The following is a 24,533-nucleotide window of genomic DNA, read 5'->3' on the forward strand; positions in this document are numbered from 1 at the left end:
ATGGCATAAGAAATATCCGGGATTGGGGCAAGCTGCTACCCTAACTTACCAGACAACAGCAGCGGTCCCCTCAGTGGAAGCTGCCTCTCATCTGGCCCTCCTCCAATCCACTCCCTGAACTTTGGAGGGACCACAGCAGACCTCTGGTTAAAAACCTTCAATGGCTCCCCACTGTTCTCAGTGTAATGTCCAAATTCCTTAATGTGATTTTTAAAAATTTATTTTTAGAGAGCAAGGAAGGGAGGGAGAAAGGAGGGGAGAGAAACACCAATGTGTGAGAGGTACATCAACCAGTTGCCTCTAGCACACCCCCAACTGGGGACCTGGTTCTCAACCTGGACAGGTAATCAAACAGACAACCTTTCAGTCTGCAGAATGATGCCCAACTGACTGAGACACACTGGTCAGGGCCTATAACATGATTTACAAGGCACAGCAGGGCTTGGCCTCCATGACTTGTCCTGCCTCAGTGCTCTGCTGTAGGGTCCTACACCTCTTCCCACCCCTTACTGAAGGACCCGAATGTCTCTCTTTCCAGCTTCTCAAATGCTGTTCCCTGTCTGAGTATCCTCTCTTCAACCCTGCCCTGTCCCACTCTCCACCCACTGCCTGGTAATAACCATTCATCCTTTAGGTCTCCATTTAAATGGGTATCTGCGTACCAAACATGTCCCTGACTCCCTAGCCTGGGTTATAGGGCCCTCCTCTGTGCTCTCAAACTAGTTGGGTGGGAACAGAGTCTAGAGTGCTCTGAAGGCCTGAAGAACTTAGATGTGACCTAGCAGGTGCCTTGGACTCACTATGTGTGATATGTTGAATGGGATATTCTAAGAAAATGAACCTGGCAATATTGCACCCCACGTTCTAAGAGTATCAGTGTTATCTTAGGCAAAAGTGGAATATACCAAGAGTAGATAAGTGTTTGCTTGCTGGTATACATTCTCCATGTCTTTGGGTAACAACCCCTGATTTTCCCTTTCTCTCATTTTCTGTCCACTACCTTAGATGGAGCTGACGCCACCCCAGCACCAAGGAAAGACCAATCAGAGCATTCTACGCCCCCTGCCACAGTCACTAGCTCAGGAATGGGCATGAGACCCCAGGCTGGTCTATCAGTACTCAATTCTAGACTTCTGCTGGCAATACTAAGAAAAGAAGCTATCTTTTTCCCAGGGATTGCTAAACTAATACAACGTAAGCCTAGAACCTGCTGAGAATGACACCAATGCAGTAGAAAGCAGAGACAAGAACTGGAAAGAGGCAGATAGTGATAGTTTGCTTCATCTCAACACTTGGATTCAGCCATGACTTAGCCAGGACAGGCTGTTCAGTAACAGGAGCTAATCAGTTCCATTTGGGGCTTAAAATAATTCCATCTGGCTTTCTGTCACTTGCAACCAAGAATCGTGAGCCACACAAAAAGGTGATCAGAATTAAGGCAACCACACAACACGAGAACAGAAAAGTTCCATCAGTTGTGAACTCACACACAGTTCCTGGTACAGGTGATGTTTCAGTAGCAAGCACACGACTCCATCAGTATAGGTTTTTCTTAGTGGTGGGCATCTGTCAGTCAATGTCATAGTCTCACCACTAGTCTGGGCAGTAAACTGCCCCTGATGTGTAGCAAATAACCTCTTACTATTTCAATCTGCCTCAACTAAATCACAAACTTGATTCAGTAGACATAAACCACAGGTACACAATTTTCCAAAAGTAAAACCCTGTCTACCAGGAAAATCCCTTTTCAGTTTGAAAGCTGGGGATGCTACAAAGAATAACATGGTTCAAAAACGGGGTTCTAGCTCTCTGGACTATCTTATCAATTTTTCTGTAAATCTCAAACTGTTCTTAAATAAAAGTCCATAAAGAGTGTGTGTGTGTGTGTGTGTGTGTGCACGCGCGCATGCGTGGCGGGGGGGGGGGGGGGGAGCTGTTCCCAGATGCTTTGCATGCCCTCCCCAAATTATCAATTCTAAATCCTTTTAAGTATCTTAATCTCTCCTGTCCACACACACTGTGCCCTACATCAGGGCAAGAGTGTATAAGGAACTGTCCCTGGTCACTGGTAGGGTGACCAATTTGTACCAGTTGCCCAGGATCTTCCCCTTTTTAGCACTGAAAGTCCCATGTCCTGGGAAACTCCTCAGTTCCAGGCACACTGGGATAGCTGGTCATCCTATGTGTCAGATGAAGCCCCAGGCTCATTCTACCCAGCCTTGGATCCCACAGCTACCAGCCCCACATCCTGCTGCCCCACACAGTGACTCCTGATCATCCTTGAAGACATTGCTCTGGTGTAGCCTCCTCCAGAAAGCTTCCAAGAAGGTTCTCACAGAACCCTGGGCCTATAGTGACACTAGTGCTTCTCATGCTGCACAGTCACTGGCTCCACAGCTGTCTCTCCCATCAGCTTGTGAACTCCCCCAGGGAATGAGCCATTCTGTATCCCAAACCCAAGATGTTTACTATCAGAGCCAAATGAAGATCATCACCATCATTGAGGTGGGTACTAGCTATTTATGGCACTCTTTTCCAAGTCACTTTGGGATCTTCTAAGGCTCACACCAGTAAGCAAACCACCAGGTTATTCAGGTAGGCTGTTATATGCATTGAGCAGATCGCCTGATCCAGGGCAGGCAGCTCAGGTTTCCAAAAAGCACCCGATCGATGACCATGCAACCTAAACAATGTACCTGGGCAGTTCCCAGGATACTTCCAAGGAACCTGAGAACCTTTACCATTCCCTGGCTGGCAAGAGGATGAAGATGCCCCACTGGGCAGTGAGACTCAACCAAGCTGAAAGTCTTCCCAAACTGACTTACAAGGAAGCTTTATTCAAACAGACAGTGTAATGAGTGCAAGCACTAAAGTTGAATCCTGGCTTTGACACGTTTCAGCTGTTGTCATCTTGGGGCAAGTGACTTAACCTCTTTGAACCTTAGTTTCCATTTCTATAAAATGGAAACAATAATAGTTCTTATAGACTAGTGAGGACTAAAGGAAATAACACACAGGAAGTCCTTAGCAAGCACCCAGCACAGAAAATGCATTTAATGAATATTAAAGTAATTTAAAAGGCCTAGAGTTGGGCAGTTAGGTGAAAGCCCACAGGTAACTGGGTGCTGGCAGGATGCCAACCATCCTCCCCTTCTCAGCCACATCTACCCACACTCCACATTCCTGAAATCCTCAAGCCTTCTCTGGTCCAACTGCCCTCCCATTTAAGAATCCTGCTTTCCTACATACCCTGCTTTTTGTCTACCTCTTTCCTCCCCATATCTTCTCTCACTACCACCCCCTAAAACCATTCCTCACAACATAATTAGCTCTCCTACCTCCCACTCTCTGTGACCCACAAACATTTATTAAGTGCATGTTCCATGCTAGAAAGGACAAAGCTGAGAAACACAGCACCCTCACCCCTGGCCAAATGAGAAGCAGCCATCTAATTTCCTTCCCATCAATCTTTTCCATGGGCCCCTGTCTTCCTCCTACTGTTTCCCCCTCCCCTGTCCATCCTTCTTTCTTCCCATCAGTAATCTTGGGAGCTCCCTCTGTAAATCAGCCTATTTCTTACCACCAAAGGCTTGCCTACTCCCCCAACCAACTCCCTCCCCCCACTATATTTTCCTCGCCAAAAGTTATTCCCTCTTCAAAGGTCTCTATTTTCTATCATCACCACCACTACCCCCAAAACTCCTAGGCTCTGCCTGCAGGCTCTCCCATTTCTCCCCAGTTCATTCATTTTTTTTTTCATTCTTTAGGTATCCATTGAGCTCAGCACTAGATTCTGAGGTACAACTATGAGCTAAACAAACAGTCAGAAAAGTAAACAAACAAACAACAACAAAAAAACCCATACAGGACAGATGCAGCTAGTGGAAATGCACTGAATGAAATTGAGAGAAAAATGGAAAGGAACTGGGGTGCGGGACGCACTTTAGGTGGTGTGGTCTGGGAAGGCCTGGACTGGCTGATAAACACAGTTGCCATTACTGGTCACCAACTGTGTAACAGACATTGGATCAGTCTCTTTCCATGCATGACATCACTGAATCCTCGCACAATGTTCACACTACCCATTTGCAGATGGGGAACCAGAGACTCAAAGAGGTTAGGTAATTTGTCCAAGGTCACACACCCATTAAGTGGTGAAATCAGGACTTGAATGCACAGCTGACTGCTGCACTCCTGCTTCCCAGGACCCTTTGCAACCCGTCCTCCCCCAGACCTCTATTTCTGATAGTCCCTGCTTAGACACCACCACCCCAAAATAGTTTGATTTCATTACTATCCTTTATTGAGCACCTCTGTGCTTCCATTTTTATGTGCATTCTCTTACCGAATCCTCAAGACAATCTTGGGAAGCAGGTGCTGTCACAATATCCATTTTCCAACTGAGGAAACTAAGGTCTAACTTCTCACACTTAGATTCGAACCCAGATCTGTCTGACTCCAAGATCCAGACCTCTGACCTCTAGGCTGTCCGGATTAAGAAGCACCACCCACAGAAACTTGGTGGCCAAGACCTGCCCTCGGCAAGAACAAAGTCTGTGTTCGTAAACTGAAATTTCCCTTACTTTACAGATGGGGACACTGAGACACCGAGAAGCTAAGCGACTTGACCAAGGTCACACAGCGAGGAGCGACGGGGTCAGGGTTCGAAACCAGGCACCCTGACTCCAGAGCCCTAGCTCCTAACCACCATACAGCCTTTCTCCAGCGCCTCTCTCAACCCCCCACATCCGCTCTCACACCTCCCAGTGACCCCCGTCGCGGGTCTATGCACCCCCATTCCAGTATCCAGCCCCAAGGCCTCCCACCTCGGGCCCCAACACACTCACTTGAGGTGGTCCAAGGAGTGGATGTTGCGGGAAGACTTGCCATGGCCCCCGCCCACCCAGCTCCGTGAGCGGCCAAACATGTCGGCGGCCCCGACGGGTCCCTCGCCTCACGGTCTCATGACCCAGCGGCCCAGCTACCGGGAGCCCGCGACCGCAGCACAAGCCCCGGAGGTGATGAAGGGACCGCCAACCACCTTCCTCCCCGGCCCACAGCCCCGCACTGACATTCAGCCGGAACCGGCCGTTCGACCGTCGCGCTTTACGGCCGCCACCACGAGGAACGCTGGGAAATGCAGTTCGCTTGAGAGGCCCGGGTGGACTGGACTGCAAAGCAACTGCAAGGGCCGGCATGCCTCGCACAACTGCGGGCCTGCCTCGGAAAGAGAGGAGGAGAGTGCGCCGGGTGGGCAGGAACGGGAAATCTGTGCGAAGAACCCTAAGAAGGAACTCGGGGAAATAGGATGAATAAAAGTAATAGCAGCATTAACAATTATTATCTTATGATATGATCATAAGAGTAGCTATCGCATAGTGTATACCATGTGCCACCATCCTAAGCAGTTACATATATATAATTATTTAATTCTAACAACCCTACAAGGTGGGTACTATTATTATTCATTCCCATTTACCGTCAAGGAAACTGAATCACAGAGGGGTTGACTTGCCAGAGGTCATGCAGCTAGTAAGTGACAGAACTAGGGTTAAAACCCAGGCACCCTTATTTTTATGCCCCAATAAACTATCAAACCCATAATGGCCTTCTTTGTCCTCACTGCCTTTTTCTTTTCTACTTCAACTAATGTACATATAGAAAGGCCCTCAAGCAGCAGTGTACCAAAACTGAACATCTTGTACTTTCAGAGGATTTCTCTGGTCTTCAACCCCAAATCCATGCCATTTCCAAAACTACCACATTTAAAAAAGAAGAAGAAGAAGAAGGAAACACTCAACTTCCTATATGAGCCAAGAAATGTATCTAAATTTATCTTCTGGATAAGTAGTGAAAAGCTCCATGGAGGTAAGATGACTGTGTTCACCATTCGTTCACTTCTTTCTATACCTCATAGACATCTAAGCCCTATTTTGTATAATCTACTGTGCTCAGAACAGAATTGGACCAGGGGCCAATGTTTTCCCCAATGCCTAGTACAAGGCTTGGTGCTAATAGGTGGTCAACAAACATTGGCAGAGTGAATGAATAACTGAAGGTTGTTTCACCTTCTGCAGTTGGAGAAATGGAGACCAGTGAAGGGTTAATGGTTTGCTCTGTAATTCATTTAAAGGGGTAAGAAATAGTCATGGAGAAAAAAGGGCAGGTTCTGTCCTTCAGGCACAGGCAGGCAGATCAACTTCCACTGTCCCTCCTTTTCTCTGGGCCTTGGTTTTCTCATTCATAAAAAGGAAGAAACATATTACACTGCCCTGTCTGGTCCCACTTAAACCACAAGTGGCAAACACACAAGGCCCTCCCGCCAAATCCAGCCCTCCACCTTGTTTTATACGATGTCAGCACTGAGCTCTCATTTAACTGGTAAAGAGTAGTTACATGTATACGGTCCTAAAAGTACATTTGGCCCTTTGAAGGCAACCACGGCTGATGTGGCCTCCAGTGAAAACGAGTTTGACACCCCTGATTAAGCAATGCATGTAAAGCACCCAGCTCAGTGTGTCTGAGATTTAAAGTTTTGTTGAACTGGTTTGGAAGACCCTGTGGGCAAGATCAGTCTGCCAAATGATGTACTAGGGTTCCCCATTAGAAGAGGATTCACTTTTCTGTGTACTTCTTGGTTGAATGTTTAACCATGTGCATTATTGTTGTCTTTAAAGATGTCTTACAAAGTACAGAGAAACAAGAAGCAACCCTACTGGCTAAGGGTCTGGCCTGCCTGGGAATTTCTTTACTTAGGTGTCCCTAAACTCTATGATGCAGAACCCTCGTCCATAGGCAGACCTTTAAACAGCCAGAATTTGGAAATGAAGGGGGCAGTGACTGATTATCCCCACCATAAAACATTGGCACTTTGGGAAAGTCCAAGATTTTCACTATTAGAGTGCACCATCCCTCCCCTACCCCGCCTCTTTTCTCATCTGCTAAACTGAGTCCCAAAAAAGGATGGCACCATATTTAAGTCTAGCAAGGCACAGAAGGTGCTCGCGATTTCCCTCAGCTTTTGTCGCCTTGGGATACATCTAGATTTGAGTTGTGTTGGGTTTTTTCCACTCCCTCTACTCCGTGGGGTATTTGCAGAACGAACTGGAATTGAGATCAGGGCGGAGCCCAGAACCCGGAAAGCAACTCAGAGGCCAGCGTCTGTAGGGACGGAGCTAAGAAGTACCCGCCCCCAGACCACTCGGGCCAATGAATGTGAGTGTTGGGAAGGCCAATGAGCGCTGGCAAGGGGCGATCGGCCAATGAGAGCGGGGTCACTCCGGAGGCGGAGCTCGGAACACTACCAGCGAGGCGACGCGGCGGCTGCAGTCATGGTCGCTGAGCCTGCGGCGGCGCAAATGGGGCTCGAGGAACTGCTGGGTCGACCTGGAGAGGCTGCCTCCGGGACTGGCCCTGGACGCTGAGCCGTGGTGGGGTCCCCACCAGCGCTGCGAGGGCACGTGATTGACAGTGGGCGCATCGGAGGAGCGGGACAACCACTTTAGGGGGTCCCGCCGCTCATCCCCGGGGGTCACCGCGGGGGCCCAGCGCCGCCTCGGTCGAGCCCAGGGCGCCCCTGGATGGCTGAGTTGCCCTTTCGCTGGCCGCCCGGGCGCCACAGCAGCTGAGCTCGCCGGGATCCCCGGGCTGCTGCCGCCCTCGCGGTCCCCTGCATGCCCGGCGCCCGGGTCGCAGCCCACCTGGACGCGTTGGGTCCCCTGGTCCCCTACGTGCCACCGCCGCTGCTGCCCTCTATGTTCTACGTGGGCCTGTTCTTCGTCAATGTGCTGATCCTGTACTACGCCTTCCTCATGGAGTACATCGTCCTCAACGTGGGCCTCGTCTTCCTGCCCGAAGACATGGACCAGGCACTTGTGGACCTCGGCGTGCTCTCTGATCCTGGCTCCGGCCTCTATGATGCCGACTCGGAGCTCGACGTCTTCGATAGTTACTTGGAATAGGTCTCACTCTCCCACCTCCTCCCACCCACCCCCTACGACCTGCAACCTTCCCCCCCCGGACCAGCCATCCGATCATGCCGCCGCTGCTGGTTGAGGGCACCGTCTGGCCAGGGATGGGACCTCCAGGACAAGGTCCTCTCCGGCCTTTGAGGCCTGTAAGTGCCCTCTCTGCTCGGGATGAGGACGGGTTGGGGCGCTGGTGAGGAAGAGGGAGGTATCTCCAAGCAGGACACACACCCCTCCCTGAGGCTTCTGATTCATTGCTCTATCCACCTCCTCCAGATCTATTTGGATGCCAGGAATGGCTGGACTCTTCTTAGGCCCTTAGTTGGAGTTGAAAAGCTTCCCCTAAGGAAAGTGACAGCTGTTGAGGAGGGGAAGGGAGGCAGGGCCTAAATAGCGTTTGGATTAGTCAAGGTACCAACTTCCAGAGCTTGTGGGGTGGGGGCGGGACGCCTTTGTACCCAGATCCATTTGTGGCAGAGTTATCAGCTCTTCCCCCTATCCTCAGCCTGGCTTGATGATGACCTTGGTTGTTTGGGGATTCACTGGTCCTAGAAGGATAAAGGCCCATTACTGGGAGTGTCACAAAATGTAGGAAGCCAAGCAGTGATCACCCTTGGGGACTGAGAGCAAGGGCTCCTGGTTGAGGCTGTAAGAGGAGAATCCTTCTTCAGCAAAGAACGCTGTACTTCCTTCCGCCTTGGGTTTGCTGCTGTTTTGGAGTCAGGTTTCAGGGTGCCCCAGCTCAGCAGTTCTGCAGTTGGAATCTGCAGGAGCTGCCAGTGTCACAGGCTGTCTTCTTAGCAGGCAAGCTGGGGGCTGGTGCTGGGACTGGCTTTGCCCTCAAGGGGCTCTTGGGCCAGCAGAAGAAACTGTAGGATCATTGCACTGAGGTGTAAAGTCCTGCTTCTCGGCTGCAACCAGGAAACTCTGTCCAGCTCCACCTGTGTGTTGGTGGGAGAGAAATGAAAATCCAGAAAGGAGAAGGACTTGGCCAAAGTAGCACATCAAGAAAGAAAGGCTAAATAAATAAATAAATAAATAAAAGAAAACAAACAAACAAAATAGAAAAAGAAAGAAGGAAGACAGGCAGCTGGACTGGAAGGGGGTGACATAGGCAGACTGTTGGGTCAGGCAAGGGTTCACAGGGTATCCAGGAACTCCTTGGCTGGAGCCCCTCAGCTGGCCAGCGTTCGTGTATCACTAGGCACAGGGCTTGAATGCCAGTGGAAGGGGGGTATTTAAGAGTTGGGCAAGGGCTTCTTTTGGGAAACAGACACTAATGACACTCACCCCAAGCAGGCTGAATTAACACCTCCCCTCTGTTGCCTTACTAAGCCAAGATGACCATAGTCAGAGGGAGATTCAAGGTGGGGCCGGACCTACTGCCAGTAGCACTAGGGGTCAGGGGCTCCCCTGAGGGGTTAATAGTGAGAGTTCTCTGAGGAAAGCTTCATTTGAGCTGCTCTGTATAACTATCCAGTCTGCCTGCCTTCCATCCATCCATCCATTGGTTCTTTTATTGAACAAAAGTTTACTTAGTACCTACTGTGCCTGCTGGACGCACACAGTGACAAGGCAGACTTATCCTCAGCTTTCCTGGCACTTGGTGAGGCAGACACGTGTGTTCTCAAACAAGATAATCAAATTTTTTTGAGAGTTATGAAGGCAGGTAAGGACATGGGTTCCCTACTGTGTCCACTGATATTTTGTCAGCACTGAGAATATCACCTGGCATCTAGTAGGTACTCAGTAAATGTCTGCTGAATAAATGACACAGAAGAATAGAGATGGGCTGCTTCAGATAGGGAGGTCACAAAGGGCCTTCTGAGGAGATGACACATTTGAGGTGAGCCTTCAATTGACAGGAGCCAGGCGTGAAGACCTGGCAAAGAGCAATCCAGGCAGAGGACTGCTAGTGCCAAGGCTGTTGGGTGGGAGAGAGTTGGTTCTTCCGTCTGCTGAGAGGAGGCTATTCTGGCTGGAGAGCAGCTCCAGGAGAGGTCAGTGGGATGGGTGGGGGTCACAGCCACGAGCAGTGGGAAGCCATCAGCAGGTTTTATTTAGGTAGGGGATGATGGCTTTGGCGATTGTGGGAAGAATGGGCTACAGAGGCAGGTTTGAAAGCAGGGAAGCCAGTTAGGAGCTGTTCAGTTGTACAAGCCAGAGGTGACTGAGGCTTGGATGAGGCAAGTTTAAGAAAGATGGAGAAACACGAACAGACCAAGAACACCTTTTCAATGTAGAATCTATGGAATCCATTCAAAAGCTATAGTGAGTGTCAATCATCTGCCGTGCCTGATTCCAGGCCTTTTTTGTATTCACCTATTCAATCATTTAACAAATGTTAGTCCTGTCTACTCTCCTGCCAGGCCCTGTGCTAGGCTTTGGAGATCCCAAGATGAATCCCTGCCCCCAAGCCAAGTGCTCAACTTTCAGAGAGTGTAACTTGGTGAAGACCGTCTTATTTTATCTCTTCACCACATCAACAGAAACACTTCCCTTTCCAAGTGAAAACATTGGCATACTCTAATCCAAAAACTGAAGCCCAAATGTTTGACATACTTTGCAGCAAATGCTGTTTGAACAGAAACACAGGAAGTGTGTCTCAGGAACACCCTGGCAAAGCTTTCAAAGCTGGACCCTGGGAAGTAGGAAGGTCTGGGACTGTATGGAATACTCATGCCTGGAGAAATGGTGGAAGCCACACACAGCATTACTTCTCCCCCACTCCCAAATCCAAACACCAATGTGGTTTTGGCCCCAAGGATTGGGGAAGCCCAGACTCGGTTAGGGGAGGGGTGGGTAGAAGCAGGAAAAGCCTTTGGGGAAGGTTAAAGATGATCTGACTGTACCTCATCTCCAGGCCCCTTTCCCTAAGCAGAAGAACACCAGTGGTCAAATCTTGTTCTTTGTCACTCACTCTCACATAGACACAGTCTCATGAAACATTGACTAGGAGTGAGGGTGTGCCAGGCAGTGGAGACAAGGGTGGATATCAAGATCAAAAGATGCACTCACTTTTGCTCCTTCTCTCTCTTTTTTGTCTTATATGTGTGCCCACATAATTCAGCCCTTGAACATTTGTTGAGAACTTGTCAAGGACATAGTGTTAGCATCAAATACTCCAGATTCAGATGCCCCAGGTTCACATTTTAATCCTAACTGTGACCTTGGGCATGCTATATGCTTCCATGTATGTCAGATTCTTCTATAAAGCAAAACTAAGGAAAGTCTACCTCCTCATGAGGATTAAATGAGAGCTATGTGAAGGTCTTAGACCTTCCTGTGTATAGTAAGTGATATATTAAAATTAACCACTGTTATCATATAATGGAATGTGTATACACTTGGACCCTTTGAGTGTATAAACCTGCACATTGATATTTATATCCCATGATGAGCCAAAGAGGACTGGCTGGCTGAGTGATGGGTAGATCCAGATCCAGACTGCTAGGACAGACTTCTCACTCTGCCTTCTAGGCCTGGGACCATCTGGAGACCTTGTGCATTGCACTGTGGCCCCCAAAGGCCACCAGGTCTGGGGCCCTGTAGAGCCACAGCTCTGTGCTTTTCCTAGAGTCTTAATCATTGCCCAAAAACAAGGAGTGGGGAGTCAGGAGCTCCCTCCTTTCCAAGAGAAAGGGTCACTTCAGCTAGCCTGGGAGCTGGGGAGAGTCCTCATGTCCTAGCGGTTCTGATGTGGAGGGAGTTCAGCTGGATTGGTTTGTCCTGGTTCCCGATGAAAGCTGATGATGCCTGCCTGCCCTCTCTTGGCATAGAGGTAGAAGTGTGGGAGAGGGGCCTCACTACACTGGGAGTAGAGAGACTGGAGAATGCAGCTGCCAGAGTCAGCCTGGCGGAGCTCAGATTTGGAGTTAAGGGTAACCAGACTCAGCAGTCAACTTATTACAGGGTTTCCCAGGCTTCAGTCTCTGGACTGGGTGCTAAAGTTACTCCTTCCTGATCTACCTGTCCTGCTTCCTCATGCCAATCTATAGCCTATGCCATCAGCAGAACACACAGGAAGTTGGGTACATCGCCACTCTGCTCAGAAACCCAAATCTTTTGGGGGGCATGGTCACGGTAGATTCAGGTCCCGGGAGATACCCCAGGCAACCAGTGGAGCTTGATCCAGGGATTTGGTCCGATGGGGAAACCAGGTGGGAAGTTGAGACTGTCATCCAGGCAAGAGACAGACAAAGATGAGGGGAGGCATGTGTACCCCTAGGCCTACTGACTCACCAGTTCTGTCCTGACATAAGGCTTACCCGGAAGGGTGCTGTCCACCAGGTACATTGGTTCTGGCTGCCCCTTTGGATGGAAAAGACCCCAATATGTGTCTCAAGGCAGCTGAGATGCCAGAGGTCCACTCTGGTTCTGAGTGATGCAAACAAGACTTCTTCCAAGGTGCACCCTCACAGGCCTTGTGTCTGTTAAACTAAGAAATTAAGGGCTCATCTGAACTTGACCATTAGTATTCTTAGTTAATCTGCTGACTTTCCCTTCTTGACTTTGGAAGCCTAGTTTGTTTTTGGGAAACCAAGATCACAATAAAAAGACAGGTTTGGGAAACCCAACTCACAAGTAAAGAAACTGAGGCCCAGAAAAGAGGGATGAAGGCCAAGGGAACAAAGCTAAGTAAGAGCTGAGCACCGCCCACCCCCCCCACCATGGTGGGGATATGGGGGGGTGGCTTCAGGGAGGGCCTCTGACCCTTGTCCTTGGAGCACTACTCCCAACTGCCAGGCCTGCCTCGTGTAATCTTCTTCCTTTTTTCTGAGTTTTTTTAAAATAAAACTTGAAATTTACAATTATACAAAAGTCATAAGAAGAGTACAAAGAATTTCCACACACTCTCCACCCAAATTTACCGATTGTACCGATTAATGTATTATCACATTTGCTTGTGTATGCAACATGTGCTCACTCTGTGTATGTACCTGTATGTGTATACAACACATACATGTTTAATTATTTTGAAAACAGATTTCAGATATTACGTTCATTTACTCCTAAATATTTCAGTGTGAATATCCTTAGGAAAGGGACCTTCACTTACAACTACAGTACAACTGTCAAATCAGCAAATTTAACATTGATACAATTTTAGAATCTAATTTATGCCTTTATTCAAATTTCATCAATTGTCCCAATAGTGTCCTTTGACAAGAAAAAGGGGGTAAAGTTGAGAGGTACAGGATCCCATCCCAGGCCAGCCCTTGCAGGCTAATGAGCTAATTGTCATGTCTCTTATGCCCCGCCTGGTCTGTCTGTTATTTTTCACGACACTTGTGAAGAATACAAGTCTGGTATTTTGTAGATGTCTCAGTTCAGGTTTGTCTGATGCCTCCTCTTGAGATTAGATTCAAGTGATGCATTTTGGTTGGGAACATCAAAGAGAGGTGAGTGCAAGTTTTTCTGAGTGCGTTGTAGCAGAAGACACGTGACACCTGTCCTGCCCATTGCTTGTGACGTTAACTGTGATCACTTGGCTGGGGTAGCGTCTGCCGGTTCTTTCCACTATGAAGTTACTATTTCTCCCTTTATAATTTATACTTTGTGATTAAGTCTACTAGTTTTAGTGCTTTATGTTTTAAAAACATTTTTCATGTGAAAAATGTTTTTAAAGAATGTTTATGTCATCCTGGCTGGTGTGGCTCATTTGGTTGGAACATCATTCTGTACTTTGAAAGGTTATAGGATCAACCTCCAGTCAGAGCACATGCCTGGGTTGCAGGTTCGAGCTCCGGTCACAGTGTATACAAGAGGCAACCTGTTGATGTTTTTTATCTCTCTCTTTCTCTCTGTCCAAAACCAATGGAAAAATGCCCTTGGGTGAGGATTTTAAAAAAAACAATGTTTATGTCACTAAAAGGAGGAAACCAGCCTCACTTGGCATGAATTAAAACAGTAAGTGCCAAAGTCATTAACTTCTGGCCAAATACTAAAGCCCGCTAAAGGTGCAGGGCCTCTGCCCTGTTCTTTGTTAAAAGGGCAGATTAGAAACTGTCAGGTGATAAAGATTCCCCAACTCCAGGTGGAAATTTCTCCTCAAATTAATCATAAAGATTGACTGAGTGCCAAAATGTATTGCTTGCTCGCTTCATGGGACTTGGTATTTATTATTTAAGGCCATCTCCATATATTCCCTGCAATTCTGACTTAGAGGTTTAGCAGTCAGATTTGGGTTTAAATTCCAGCTCCACCAACACCTTGGACAAATGACCTCACCTCCTTGGGCCTCAGTTTCCTTCTCTGTAAACTGAGGATGATAATATCTGCTGAAGGGCTTGTGCACAGTAGATGAGCTGGTGAAGGAAGGGTGCATAGTTGCTTCTTAATAAACAGTGCTGTCAGTGCTGATGGTGTGTGAGACCCAGAGGGGGCTTAGCCCAGGAAGCCTTCTCCTTTCCTTGGCTCCCTTGCTCTTCTTGGGGGCAAGTTACCAAGGAGGGTGTGTCTGTGTGGGCAACCTTTATACCAGCCCAAGGCCGATGATAAACTGGTGTTTTTAGCCCTCATCCCTTGCCCCAGTCCTGGGGATGGCTGGCTTCTAGTTCCAATTACCTCTGGGAGGGACAGGCTTCATTCCTGGGATTCCTTCCTGTCAGGGACTGTACTGGGTGGTTAAAAATAACCGCCTCTCTCACACCTCCATAGCTTCCCCTAAGCGTCACCCCATGAAACAGGAGGGCAGGGCAGGGCTCATTTGCTCCATTATTCAGGGAAGGACACTGAGGCTTGGCAAGGTCAGCGATTCACCCCAGCTGCCCAGCTATCTGGTGGCTGAGATGGACCTCCCAGCCACACTGCCAGTGCTTCCCTAGTGAGGCCATCTGTCAGGTGTCCTAGGAGGCAGTGAATGCCCTGAAGCAGAGCACCATCTGCCTCTCAGTGCTCTGCCACCTCTATGGCACTTGCTTCTTTTCCCTTTTGACCAGAGAAGCCAGGCCCAGGCTTGCCTTTGCAGGCCAGGGGTATCTAGCTAGAATTCATAGGTTCCTTTCCATCATGTTTGTTTTTAGATTGCCTTATGTTTATGACAAATGATGCCATTTTTTATTCATGATAATGTTATAAAGGTTTCTTTTAAAAAATTTGGAGTTAAAAGAGGTGTGTTGGTTGAAAATGCTAAATAAAGAGCAGTGCACGTGGTTCTTGGATGTGGCAGGACTCACAAAGGTGTTGCAAGTGCTGCCCTACAGAAGGCCCTATGGGCCCTGGCTGGTGTAGCTCAGCAGATTGAGTTCAGGCCTGTGAACCAAAGGGTTGCCGGTTCGATTCCCAGTCAGGGCACATGCCTGGGTTGCAGGCCAGGTCCCTAGTAGGGGGTGTGCCAACAGGCAAACACACATTGATGTTTCTCTCCGTCTCTTTCTCCTTCCCTTCCCCTCTCTCTAAAAATAAAATTAAAAAAAAAAAAAAAAAAAACGGCCTCGTGGAATCTTCACCAACACAAAAGGAAACCTGTTTTGATGAGGAATCTTCACGAAACCCTCAGCAGATGAGTGTCAGTAACTGACTTATGAACTAGAATCCGCATTTGAGACCCTGGTCTGTGTTTCTCCAGAACTCTGGCTTCCATCAGAGACCTGACCCTGGCAGCTTCTCCTTTCTCATCCCTTTCTGGCCACATACTCATCACCTAGACACGGCAGAGGCCCTCCTGCTCATAGCCTGTCATGGAGACCACAGTGGAGACATGGGGCAAATACATCTGGATGATGTCTGTAGTGACGTTGCCACTTTAATTGATTGTTTGGTACTTGGACAAAGAAACAAGTAATGTGTTTCCTGCAGGTGAGATCTTTGGAGGAGGAAATGGGCAGCTCCACTGACCCTGCCTAGTGAGTTTTCTCGCTGGGAACAGGTGAGGATGAGGAGAGGAGCCAGCGTGAACCCGTGCCTCCTGTGTGCTAGGTATGCTAGGCAGTCCACCCACACGATTCCATGTAATCCTCACAATAAACAGCCTGGTGAGGTAGGCACTGTTGTCTTCCTGGCAGATGAGGGAACAGGGCCAGAGAGATTAGGTGACTTGGCTGAGGTTGCACAGCTAGGAAGGGGCAGCTGGAATTACCCAGACAGGTCAGTTCCAGACCTTGCCCTGGCTCCCCCAGGGAAATAGGACAGTGGGACAGCTGAACTATAAAAAAGGGCCTTTTTTAGCACGTCCAGAGCATCAGCCCACCAGCACCTTTAAGATATATGGGCCATTTTTTCACTTAAGCCCAATCCTCTACAGAGGCATCAAGCTGGGACATTGCTGCTTAAAATGGATTAAAGTGTCCAACAGTCATTCCAATGACAAACAAGTCAGCCACTTACTCCCTCTGTCCAGCTCTAGAATAGCCTAGAATAAAAGCTATAGTCCCAGAAAAAAAGAAAGAAAAAAAGCCAATGGCTAATGAATTGCATCATGTTCTAATGATGTTAGGTACTTCCTTGGATTCTATAAGCTGCAGCCCCAGGATGCTTTTCAGCTAGAGCTTCTGATGCCGTGGAGGAAAGAGATGGACCTATGATGCTGAGAAGAATTAAGACTTTGGGGTCAGGCCACAGAGGCTGAAATTCTGGCTCTGTTGTGTGGCTTTGCACAGTTCACTTAGAACCTCTCTGAGCCCCATTTGAAATTCAGGAATGATGGTCCTTGCCCCCCACCCCAACCCCAGGTTGTTCTGAAGAATAATTGAGTTACAGCAGATAGTATAAGGTGAGTGTAATGTACTTGATCAGTGTCACCTGTCACTCTCATTCTGGGGTTTGCTGTGAGACCAGACTTGCAAGTCAGAGGAGCAAGGGGGTTTGGTCTTTAACAGCTGCTGTGAGTGACCCAGATGAGAGGTCCTCAGATGTCCTCTAGCCGTGGATGCAGAGACCTGGAACAAAGTCTCTGCTCAACTTGCTGTGTGACTTAGGGCAGGCAGGTCACTACCCTCTCAGGGCCCCTTCATTCTCTGGAGCTAGTAGGACCTATCTGGATGAAGACCTCCCAAACCTCACACAACACCATCAACAATTTTTGTCCTATCGACCTATTGCCTGAACTGTTACTTATGTAGCTGTTTTCTTTAAACTGGCTCTTTACATTTTTCAAGTGGAATTAATATTCTGGGAAGAAAGCTTTATATTACTTCCAGAAATGGAAATTGACATCACTTGCTATAAATAGAAAGTGACCTTACAGATAAACATCATGAAAGCGGAAGAGCTAGTGAATTCCTGCTGGAGCCGGCACCTGCGAGGCCCAGAGCCCACCCAGCTGGAGGTTAGCCTGCCTGACACTCGTCTGGGACTTGATGCCATTTGTTGTTGCAAGGACTGGGGAAGGAGTGAGTCTGTTTCATGGGGTGATTCTGTGTTTTCTAACACTCCGTCCACAGAAGTCTGATATGGGCTCAAGTATGATCTCCTGCCTTGGAGAGGGCTTCAGTGAGTCCCAGTGTGGGTGAGTCTGAGTAAGGAATTGTGCTCCAGGTCCATGGATACCTGGGCTCTCAGGAGCATCATGGACCCCACAGGAACCCCCGAGGTCACCTGGCGGAGGGAGGTCAGCAGAAGGCATACCTTCTACAGAGATACCCCTCTGTAGAGGGCCGAGCTCTCCAATGCTCTCTGGCTGTGGTCCCAACTCCCCCTCCTGCCTGCCAGGTCTAGTGGAGAGGTGGGGTGGCACCAAAGGATTCAAGGACTTACCTGCCAGGATGTCATTAGTGGAAGCGGGGAAAGTCTGAGCAGTGGGAGGACAAGTTCCTAGCTGGCCTTTGGGAGATAAGTCTGGCAGAGGACACAAGAAACTTAAGCGATTTAGCTGCTGCTAACCTCTTACCCCCACCCCATGCCAAATTACAGGAGGTTCTAGGACCTGTGTGCCCTGGTCACCTGCCTCTACTGGGCATACCTTTTTTTTTCAATATTTTATTTATTTAGTTTTAGAGAGAGGGGAAGGGAGGAAGAAAAAGAAGGACAGAAACATCGATTGGTTGCTTCTTGTGTGCACCCTGACTGGGGACCAAACCCACAACCCAGGCATGTGCCCAGACCAGCAATTGAACTGGCAACCTTTTACTTTGTGGGACAATACCCAACCAACTCAGCCACACTGCTCAGGGCCCAGGCATGGTTTTTGTGCACAGCCTTCCCCAGACTCTGAGCTCCATGCATCCCCTGTGCATCCTCCTGTTGTCTGGTATATTACCTCGGCGTAAAATTGCTCACTATATTGTGTGTCAAAGGCAGGGTCTGCACTCCTCATGGGGTCCCCAAGCCCAGCTCAGGACCTGGCACATGGGAGGGATGATATTTTTGTGGTGTTTAAGATCACCAGTGGGACAAAGCCCTGGAGAGGTGGGCACCATTAGACTGCTCTTAGTGTCTCCACCCGTAAAATGGAAGCATAATAGTATGTTAACTCCTGAGGTTGTTAGGAGGGTGGAATGAAATCACCTGTGTAAGGTTCGCTCTCAAGCGTGCTCTGCTGGGAGCAGACTGGGATAAAGACTCAAGTGCAAGTTGTTTATTTGGGAGGCAGTCCTAGAACTACTGGCAGCTTGCAGTTGCAGGAGATGCATGGTTCTCAGTGGAAGCAGTTCCACCCCTTTGAGTGGTCTTTGGGAATGGAGCCAGGGCACATTTTCAGTTGTCACCGTACCTGAAATGCTGCTAGCAGATAGTTGTCGGTGGCCAGGTATGCTGCTAACATCTGCAATGCCGAGGACAGTGCTCTGACATGGAGAATCATCCTTCTTCAAATGTCAGTAGCACCCTGACGAACGAGGCATGATGGGTGTTTAAACAGAAGTTTTCTGTGATTGATGCTTGATGATGTTTACAGAAGGAATGGTCTGAGCTGGCAAAGATGAGACTCAAACATGGGAGTATGAGACTTTTCAGACATACTGGTACCGGCTAGACGGAGAGAGAGAAGGGCATGGGGAGTGGGGACCTGCGAGGGGCCTGGCAGTGGGGATGATGCCATGCTCTGGGAGGCAGAGCCAAGTGGGGCTGCTGAGCAGTTTGGCTGTGGCCCAGGCTCCCTCCAGGCTGCGAAGCTTTTTCCAGGCAAGGTGGGAGCTGATGCCAAGCCCTGCCCACTACCCAGAGCTTGCTCAGCTGCCCTGGAGCTCAAGTCAGCTGGCAGACCCTTGGGTGACAGCTGGCAGACCCTTGGGTGACTCCTGCATGGGCTGCCCTCCTCCCAGGTACCAGAAGTCCCCTCCTCTCTTTCCCAATAACAAACAGTCCTTCTTCTCCCATGTTAAATTACTTGGTTCTTCAGCCCAGGATCCTTAGAAATCAGGCAAATTCATTAAAAGGAGTTTTTAATAAAAGTTGTTGGAAAACACCCCTGGCCTAAGTCTGGGGCTTCTGGTGGTTCCCTGGTAGGAGGGAGGGGTGGAAGGAAGACTCCCCTGCCCAGCCCAAGCCTCCTGAGGCCTGGTGGATGGGTCCAGGATGGAAGCCCACCATCCTGGTGGGATGGGTCCCACTCAATGGCCCCATTGAGTGGGCGGCAATTGGTGCTTCCATGTTGGTGACTACCTTTTTTTCTCTCTTGTTAGGCCTGTTCCCTTCAAAAGTTCTGTGCCAACAGAGAGGCCCCCACCCAGACCCAGGATGGTGGGACGGAGAGGCTGAGACTGAATGACGAGGTTGGGAAGACATTTGTCCCCCTCCCCAAAGGGAGAAGTCGGGGATGTGCGAAGACCTTACCCGCCTGCAGCACTGCACAAATGGCCTTGCCTTGGCTCTGACCTTTCACAGCTGCGATGGATGTTTACAGGAACCCAGCCAGCGTATGCCTCCCTGCTCTTTAACCCTGACTGCACCTGCTTTCCCCACTTAATGTTCAAGAGAACACTTCAAGCTGCAGACACAGACATGAAAGCGACAGTCAACTCCAGCTGATGCCTGGAGCCCTTCGCCCAGCTGGGTGTGGCCCAGGCTGATCTTGGATGCAGCGACTATTTCAGGGAGTGACTCCGGAGGAAGAGGCGAGGAATGTGTCCAGGGCTAAAGGCGGGGTATCGACTCATTCATTTCAAGTTGCTTCTTCATCCAGTTGCCAAAACTGATCCATTGTGGCGGGAGAAGGCCATGTTGCTCCTCTGGCCAGAAATATTTTTAGAAAATGTGAATGGTATGAATACTGGACTTTGATAAACCTGTAAAAGCAATACTTAGGAGGCTAATTTCTTTCAATTAAAAAAAATGTATGCAACTTCAACACCTTGGGGACCTGCTTTTCTTTTTAGATTCGGGAAAGGAATCCATAAGCAGAAAACCTAATGGTTGGCATAGGGTGGAAGAGTCAGGGCCTTCCAAGTTGGAGGTCCAGCTGGGTTTGGAGAGTCTGCCCAATCTAGACTGGCATGAGAGGCCGACCAGTCCCCTTCCTGCTCCCACAAGCCTAACATACCCTTTGGGGTGTGGTAGCAATGTCTTGGTGGCCAAGCTGGAAATTGGGCCCAAATCCCAGAGAAATCAGAGGTGTGGTATCCTCCTCACCCTCCCTTTTCCACTGGGCATTCGGGAGACTCTAGTATAGATAAGGGACGGGGGGATGGAGGGAGGAACAAGTGAGTGAAATCGGGTCCACTTGCAGTTTCATGAAAAACAATAGCATACTTCTTTCTGGTTTGCAGAGCACCTGCCGCTTTCAAAGCACCCTTTCCCATGCACGCCATGTTAAACCAGGTCTAAATGATTAGTTCCATCCTACAGGTAAGCAGGCTGAGGTATGGGGGACTAAAGGTCCAGCCGAACTTGAGAGAAAGGACGCTTGTGGCTCCGTCTGTCTCCATGTGATTCTAAGAAAGGGGATGCTAACAAATGTGCACAGAAGACATTCGAGAGGCCAGGGGTTAGTGTGAGAAGGGAGATGTCGGGAGAGGCCTGAGGAGAAAGTGAGGGTTGACAAGATGCCCTTGAAACCGACTAAACCTGAAATCATGCCACCGCATACAGCGTGACTTCAGACATCACATGCCCAGATTCCTGCAAGCGTCACTTCTCCCACCCGACAGGTGGGGCTCAGGGAGCAACTCCAGCCCACCGTGCCCGGCCCACGGAGAGACCTGCCGAAGAAGTCAGAAGGCAAGTATGCACCTTGACTGCCTCCTTAAGAGGGCTCTGACCTTAGGCAAGTCACATCGTCTATGAAATGGACACAGTAATTTGGCTACTTCGTAAGATGACTTTGTTAATAACAAAAGTACCCCTCTGAGCTGAGGTGGCTCCACACCAGGACCCACAGCTCAGCAAGCAGAGCCCAGACAGGTTGTAACTTCTATTTATCCCCTTGTCCACCTGGACCTGGCAGCCCTGCCCAGAGGTTTTTTTAAATTTTACTAAAATGCAAGACTTACCAGAGCATCTTATTCACCAATGTGTACACAGTACATATTTGTGGAATGAATAAAGCAAAGTTCTGGTGAGCCGTATTTGTTCATTCTGCAAACGTTTATTGAGCACTTATTATGTGCTAACACTTTGCAGGGTGGGGAAGGGCACAGCAATGAACAAAGCAGACAAATTACCTGCTCTACTGGAGCTCACATCCTATGATAAGAGCAAACAACAGAACAAATAAGTGTAAAAATGATAAACTAGTGAGGTTAGAAAGTTGAGCAGGAGGAGGGGAGTTGTCTGTGTTTAATGGAGTGATCTTATACACCTTCCTGAAGGGCCATCCTTTAAACCTAGTCCTGAAGGATGAGAAGTTGGTCATGTGGAGAGGTAGAAAGAACATTCCAGGCAAAGGCAAGAGGGAAACACATATTCATAGGAAATGAGGACAACTAACATGGATTGAGCTGTATGCCAGGCTCTTTTTCTCAGTGTTAGTGCTCTACTCTCCTGTAGCCTCATAATGAAGATGGTACTATGAGTAGGCACATTTCACATATGAGAGACTGAGGCACAAGCAATTTGCACAGGTGGCAACCTAGTCATTGAGCCCAAGTGACCTAGCCCTACAGTCAGTGCTGCTGGCCCAAGGCTGTGGTCCCTCTTGAGTAGGAAAGAGCTTAGCATGGTGCCTGACACAAAGTATAAATCATTGCTAATATTTATTGAGCCATTATTATGTCCCTTGCACTGTGGTAAGTGCTTTACATGTATCAACTCATTTAATAGATGTAGCTATCATTTAAAATCATTACTATGAGTAATTATACCCTCTGACCTCATTTTGTCCTCTCTGAACAGACCAAAAGCTGTGCACACAGTAGTGCCCTCCTTGTCTGGCCAAGGGTGTGTGCTAGGCACCTGGAATGGAGAGATATTGGCTTGATGTTCATCTCTCTGTCTGCACAAATGGGAGTCTTGTGGATGCCACAAAGCCCACAAATGCAGGGAAACTAAGAGGTAGTGCCCAAGCCATTTAGAAAACCAACCCTGGGTCACAACACCCGATGCCCTTTGCAGCCATACCAAGGTGGAAGACCCGCGCCTCTCTGCAAGAACTGCCAACCAGGCAGCTGAGTATCAAACCCTCAGACTCACCCTACCCCCAATTCCCACCTGCTGGGAAGAGGAGATGAGTTTGGCCCTGAGTATCAGGGCTAGTGCACTAGGGCTGAATAGACAGCTTCCACTGCTGCCAAAGCCAAGTCATCCCAAACCAGGGCTTCTGGCCCAGCAGGCCATGCCCCAGTGAAAAACAACAATAGTCGAACTGGCAGCTCTCTGGGTAGAGAGCAAAGCTGCCAACTCCCTTCCTGGCTTGCCCTTGCTGAGGCAGAATCCCAGCAGGGCTAAGGGATGGTTCCCAGGATGGAGTGGGGCTCAGGGGCAGAGGGAAGCAATCCCTTCTGCAAGGTGCTTTGACCTTGGTGTTCCCCTAATAATGACTTTTCCACTGAATCTTAGGACACCATAAAGAAAATCCTTTCTGAAAAGCCAAGACTTGGACCAGGGCAGACTCTGCTGTGTGTGAGTGTCTGTGCACGTGCACACACACATGAGGTGGGGGTGGGGGTAGGAAAGTGACAGCTCCTGTCACCCTGGACAAAGAATATGACAGAAGTGATGCTGTGTGACCCATGAGACTGGGTTGTAAAAAGGATACAACACTAGTCTGTTTTCTCTCCCTGTCTCCCCCCACCCTTTTCCTTTTTGGGCGATCAGCCTACAGCCCAGCCACCATGCTATGACGAAGCCCGACTAGCCCACATACAGGGGGCCTCTGCCGACAGTTCCTTAGAGGAACCCGGGCTCCCAGCCACCTGCCAGCACAGAATGAACAAGCCTTCAGATGGCCTCAGCTGACACTGAGTGGGACAGAAACAAGCCCTGCCCAAACGACAGGTGTGTGAGCAGAACAAAAGTGTGTGTTGTTTTAAGCCACTACATTTTGGTGTGGTTTGTGATACGTCAGATCACCAGAACAGTCGCTGCCCCAAAATGGTAATCACGATATAAACTCAAACACTGGACCTGCCTGTGGGATTGAATGTAGTGAAGAGATGCAGAAAATGAAGATAAAAAGGCAAACATGTTCCCAGTCCATCTCCCTCCCCTCCTCCATTAGTGTACCATCAATTGATTGCCAGCTAAGGTCCAGTGCATCTGGCTTAGCTTTGGCCTTGGCAAGCAAAGTTAGTGCAAACAGTGAGTCCTGCAGACAGAGAACAGCTGCCTCAGCATCCCAGCCTGTCTCAGTTTGAGAATACATGGGTTGGGGGGTTCCTCTCTGGTCTCCTCAAAGCACCAAGTGTGTGCTGTTCAGACAGCAGCCTGGAGAGGTACTTTCTCCCCAGGGTGTCAGGGAACTGGGTGGCTGTCTCAGTTTTTCACTCTGGACTGGCCGCTGCTGTCTGGAATGTCCTGTAGAATGCACCAGGGCTCCGGGGTGAACCGCAGCTGCCACCAGGTGCCAACCTGTCTGCCAGAGCTGCAGCAGCTGAGCAGGGCTGATATCAACCTCAGTCCAGAAGGAGCCCAGAGCTGGGCCTGGGTCTGTCCACATACAGGCTGTGAGTCCTTTCCACAGCTGGCAGGGCCGGGTGCCAGGCCCCTGAGGCTCACAGGATATGACTGGAGAAGAGCTGTGTCCACAGACAACCAGTTCAAGGTCCAGTGTGGTCAGTGATCTTGGAGAAAGTGCTGTAGGAAGGAGGTCCAGAGAAGGGGTAGGTCAGGAAGCTGTAGGATGGGGTAGCTGGACACATGGAGAGTGTTGTTGAGATTGGGGATAGAAGGGACTTGGAGGAAGAGACAAAGGGTTTGGAGGGGCCCTCACAGGTCAGAGGAGTGGGGAGGTGGGAGGACAGCCGTATCTGCACAGTGAGAGGTGGGAGACCCATAGAGCAAGTTCCTATGAGGACCATCGAAGACATCGGGCAGCCAACAGACCCAAACAGCAACACACATGGTTTGGAAGTTCCTGAAGGAAAATCTTCTCAATGCTAAGGGCTGTGGGTTGTGGATGGACCACCCACCCTGTCCTTGCCCCCGGTCTCTAATCCTTGCCACGTGGAGGGTCCTCAGGGCCAGAGCCACAAAGCCTTTAGGACACCTCCACCAAGCCCAGAGCTGAGGGGGAGGCCTCAGATGGTACATGGT

The 24,533-nt window shown here is 49.2% G+C and overlaps 3 protein-coding genes across 16 annotated transcripts in view; 1 reads left to right on the top strand and 2 right to left on the bottom strand.

Moving 5' to 3' along the window:
* Positions 1 to 5,100, bottom strand: part of CLEC16A (C-type lectin domain containing 16A) — a 220,710-nt gene extending 215,610 nt beyond the window's left edge. For 5 of the 11 annotated variants that reach the window (XM_036020925.1, XM_028507813.2, XM_036020926.1 and 2 more), the window contains exon 1: positions 4,848 to 5,091. In XM_036020925.1, coding sequence (XP_035876818.1) covers positions 4,848 to 4,927 — 80 coding nt within the window. In that variant the 5' untranslated portion in view covers positions 4,928 to 5,091. Of the gene's footprint in view, positions 1 to 4,847 lie in introns of all 11 variants that reach the window. The other 6 variants (XM_028507822.2, XM_028507798.2, XM_028507830.2 and 3 more) reach the window with 3 other exon arrangements.
* A 2,162-nt stretch (positions 5,101 to 7,262) lies between these two features.
* DEXI (Dexi homolog) lies at positions 7,263 to 20,193 on the top strand. Its single transcript, XM_028516699.2, has 2 exons — positions 7,263 to 8,116; positions 19,529 to 20,193. The coding sequence occupies exon 1, from the start codon at positions 7,674 to 7,676 to the stop codon at positions 7,959 to 7,961; it is 288 nt and encodes a 95-aa protein (XP_028372500.1). The 5' UTR covers positions 7,263 to 7,673; the 3' UTR covers positions 7,962 to 8,116; positions 19,529 to 20,193.
* Positions 20,194 to 21,397: 1,204 nt separating this feature from the next.
* The window catches only part of CIITA (class II major histocompatibility complex transactivator), a 51,445-nt gene continuing 48,309 nt past the window's right edge, over positions 21,398 to 24,533 (bottom strand). For all 4 annotated transcript variants that reach the window (XM_036020928.1, XM_028522740.2, XM_036020929.1 and 1 more), the window contains one exon: positions 21,398 to 24,074. The gene's annotated coding sequence lies outside the window, so the exon portion shown is untranslated. The remainder of the gene's footprint in view (positions 24,075 to 24,533) is intronic.

Source organism: Phyllostomus discolor, chromosome 3 (assembly GCF_004126475.2).
Source record: "Phyllostomus discolor isolate MPI-MPIP mPhyDis1 chromosome 3, mPhyDis1.pri.v3, whole genome shotgun sequence".
Lineage (NCBI taxonomy): Eukaryota > Metazoa > Chordata > Mammalia > Chiroptera > Phyllostomidae > Phyllostomus > Phyllostomus discolor.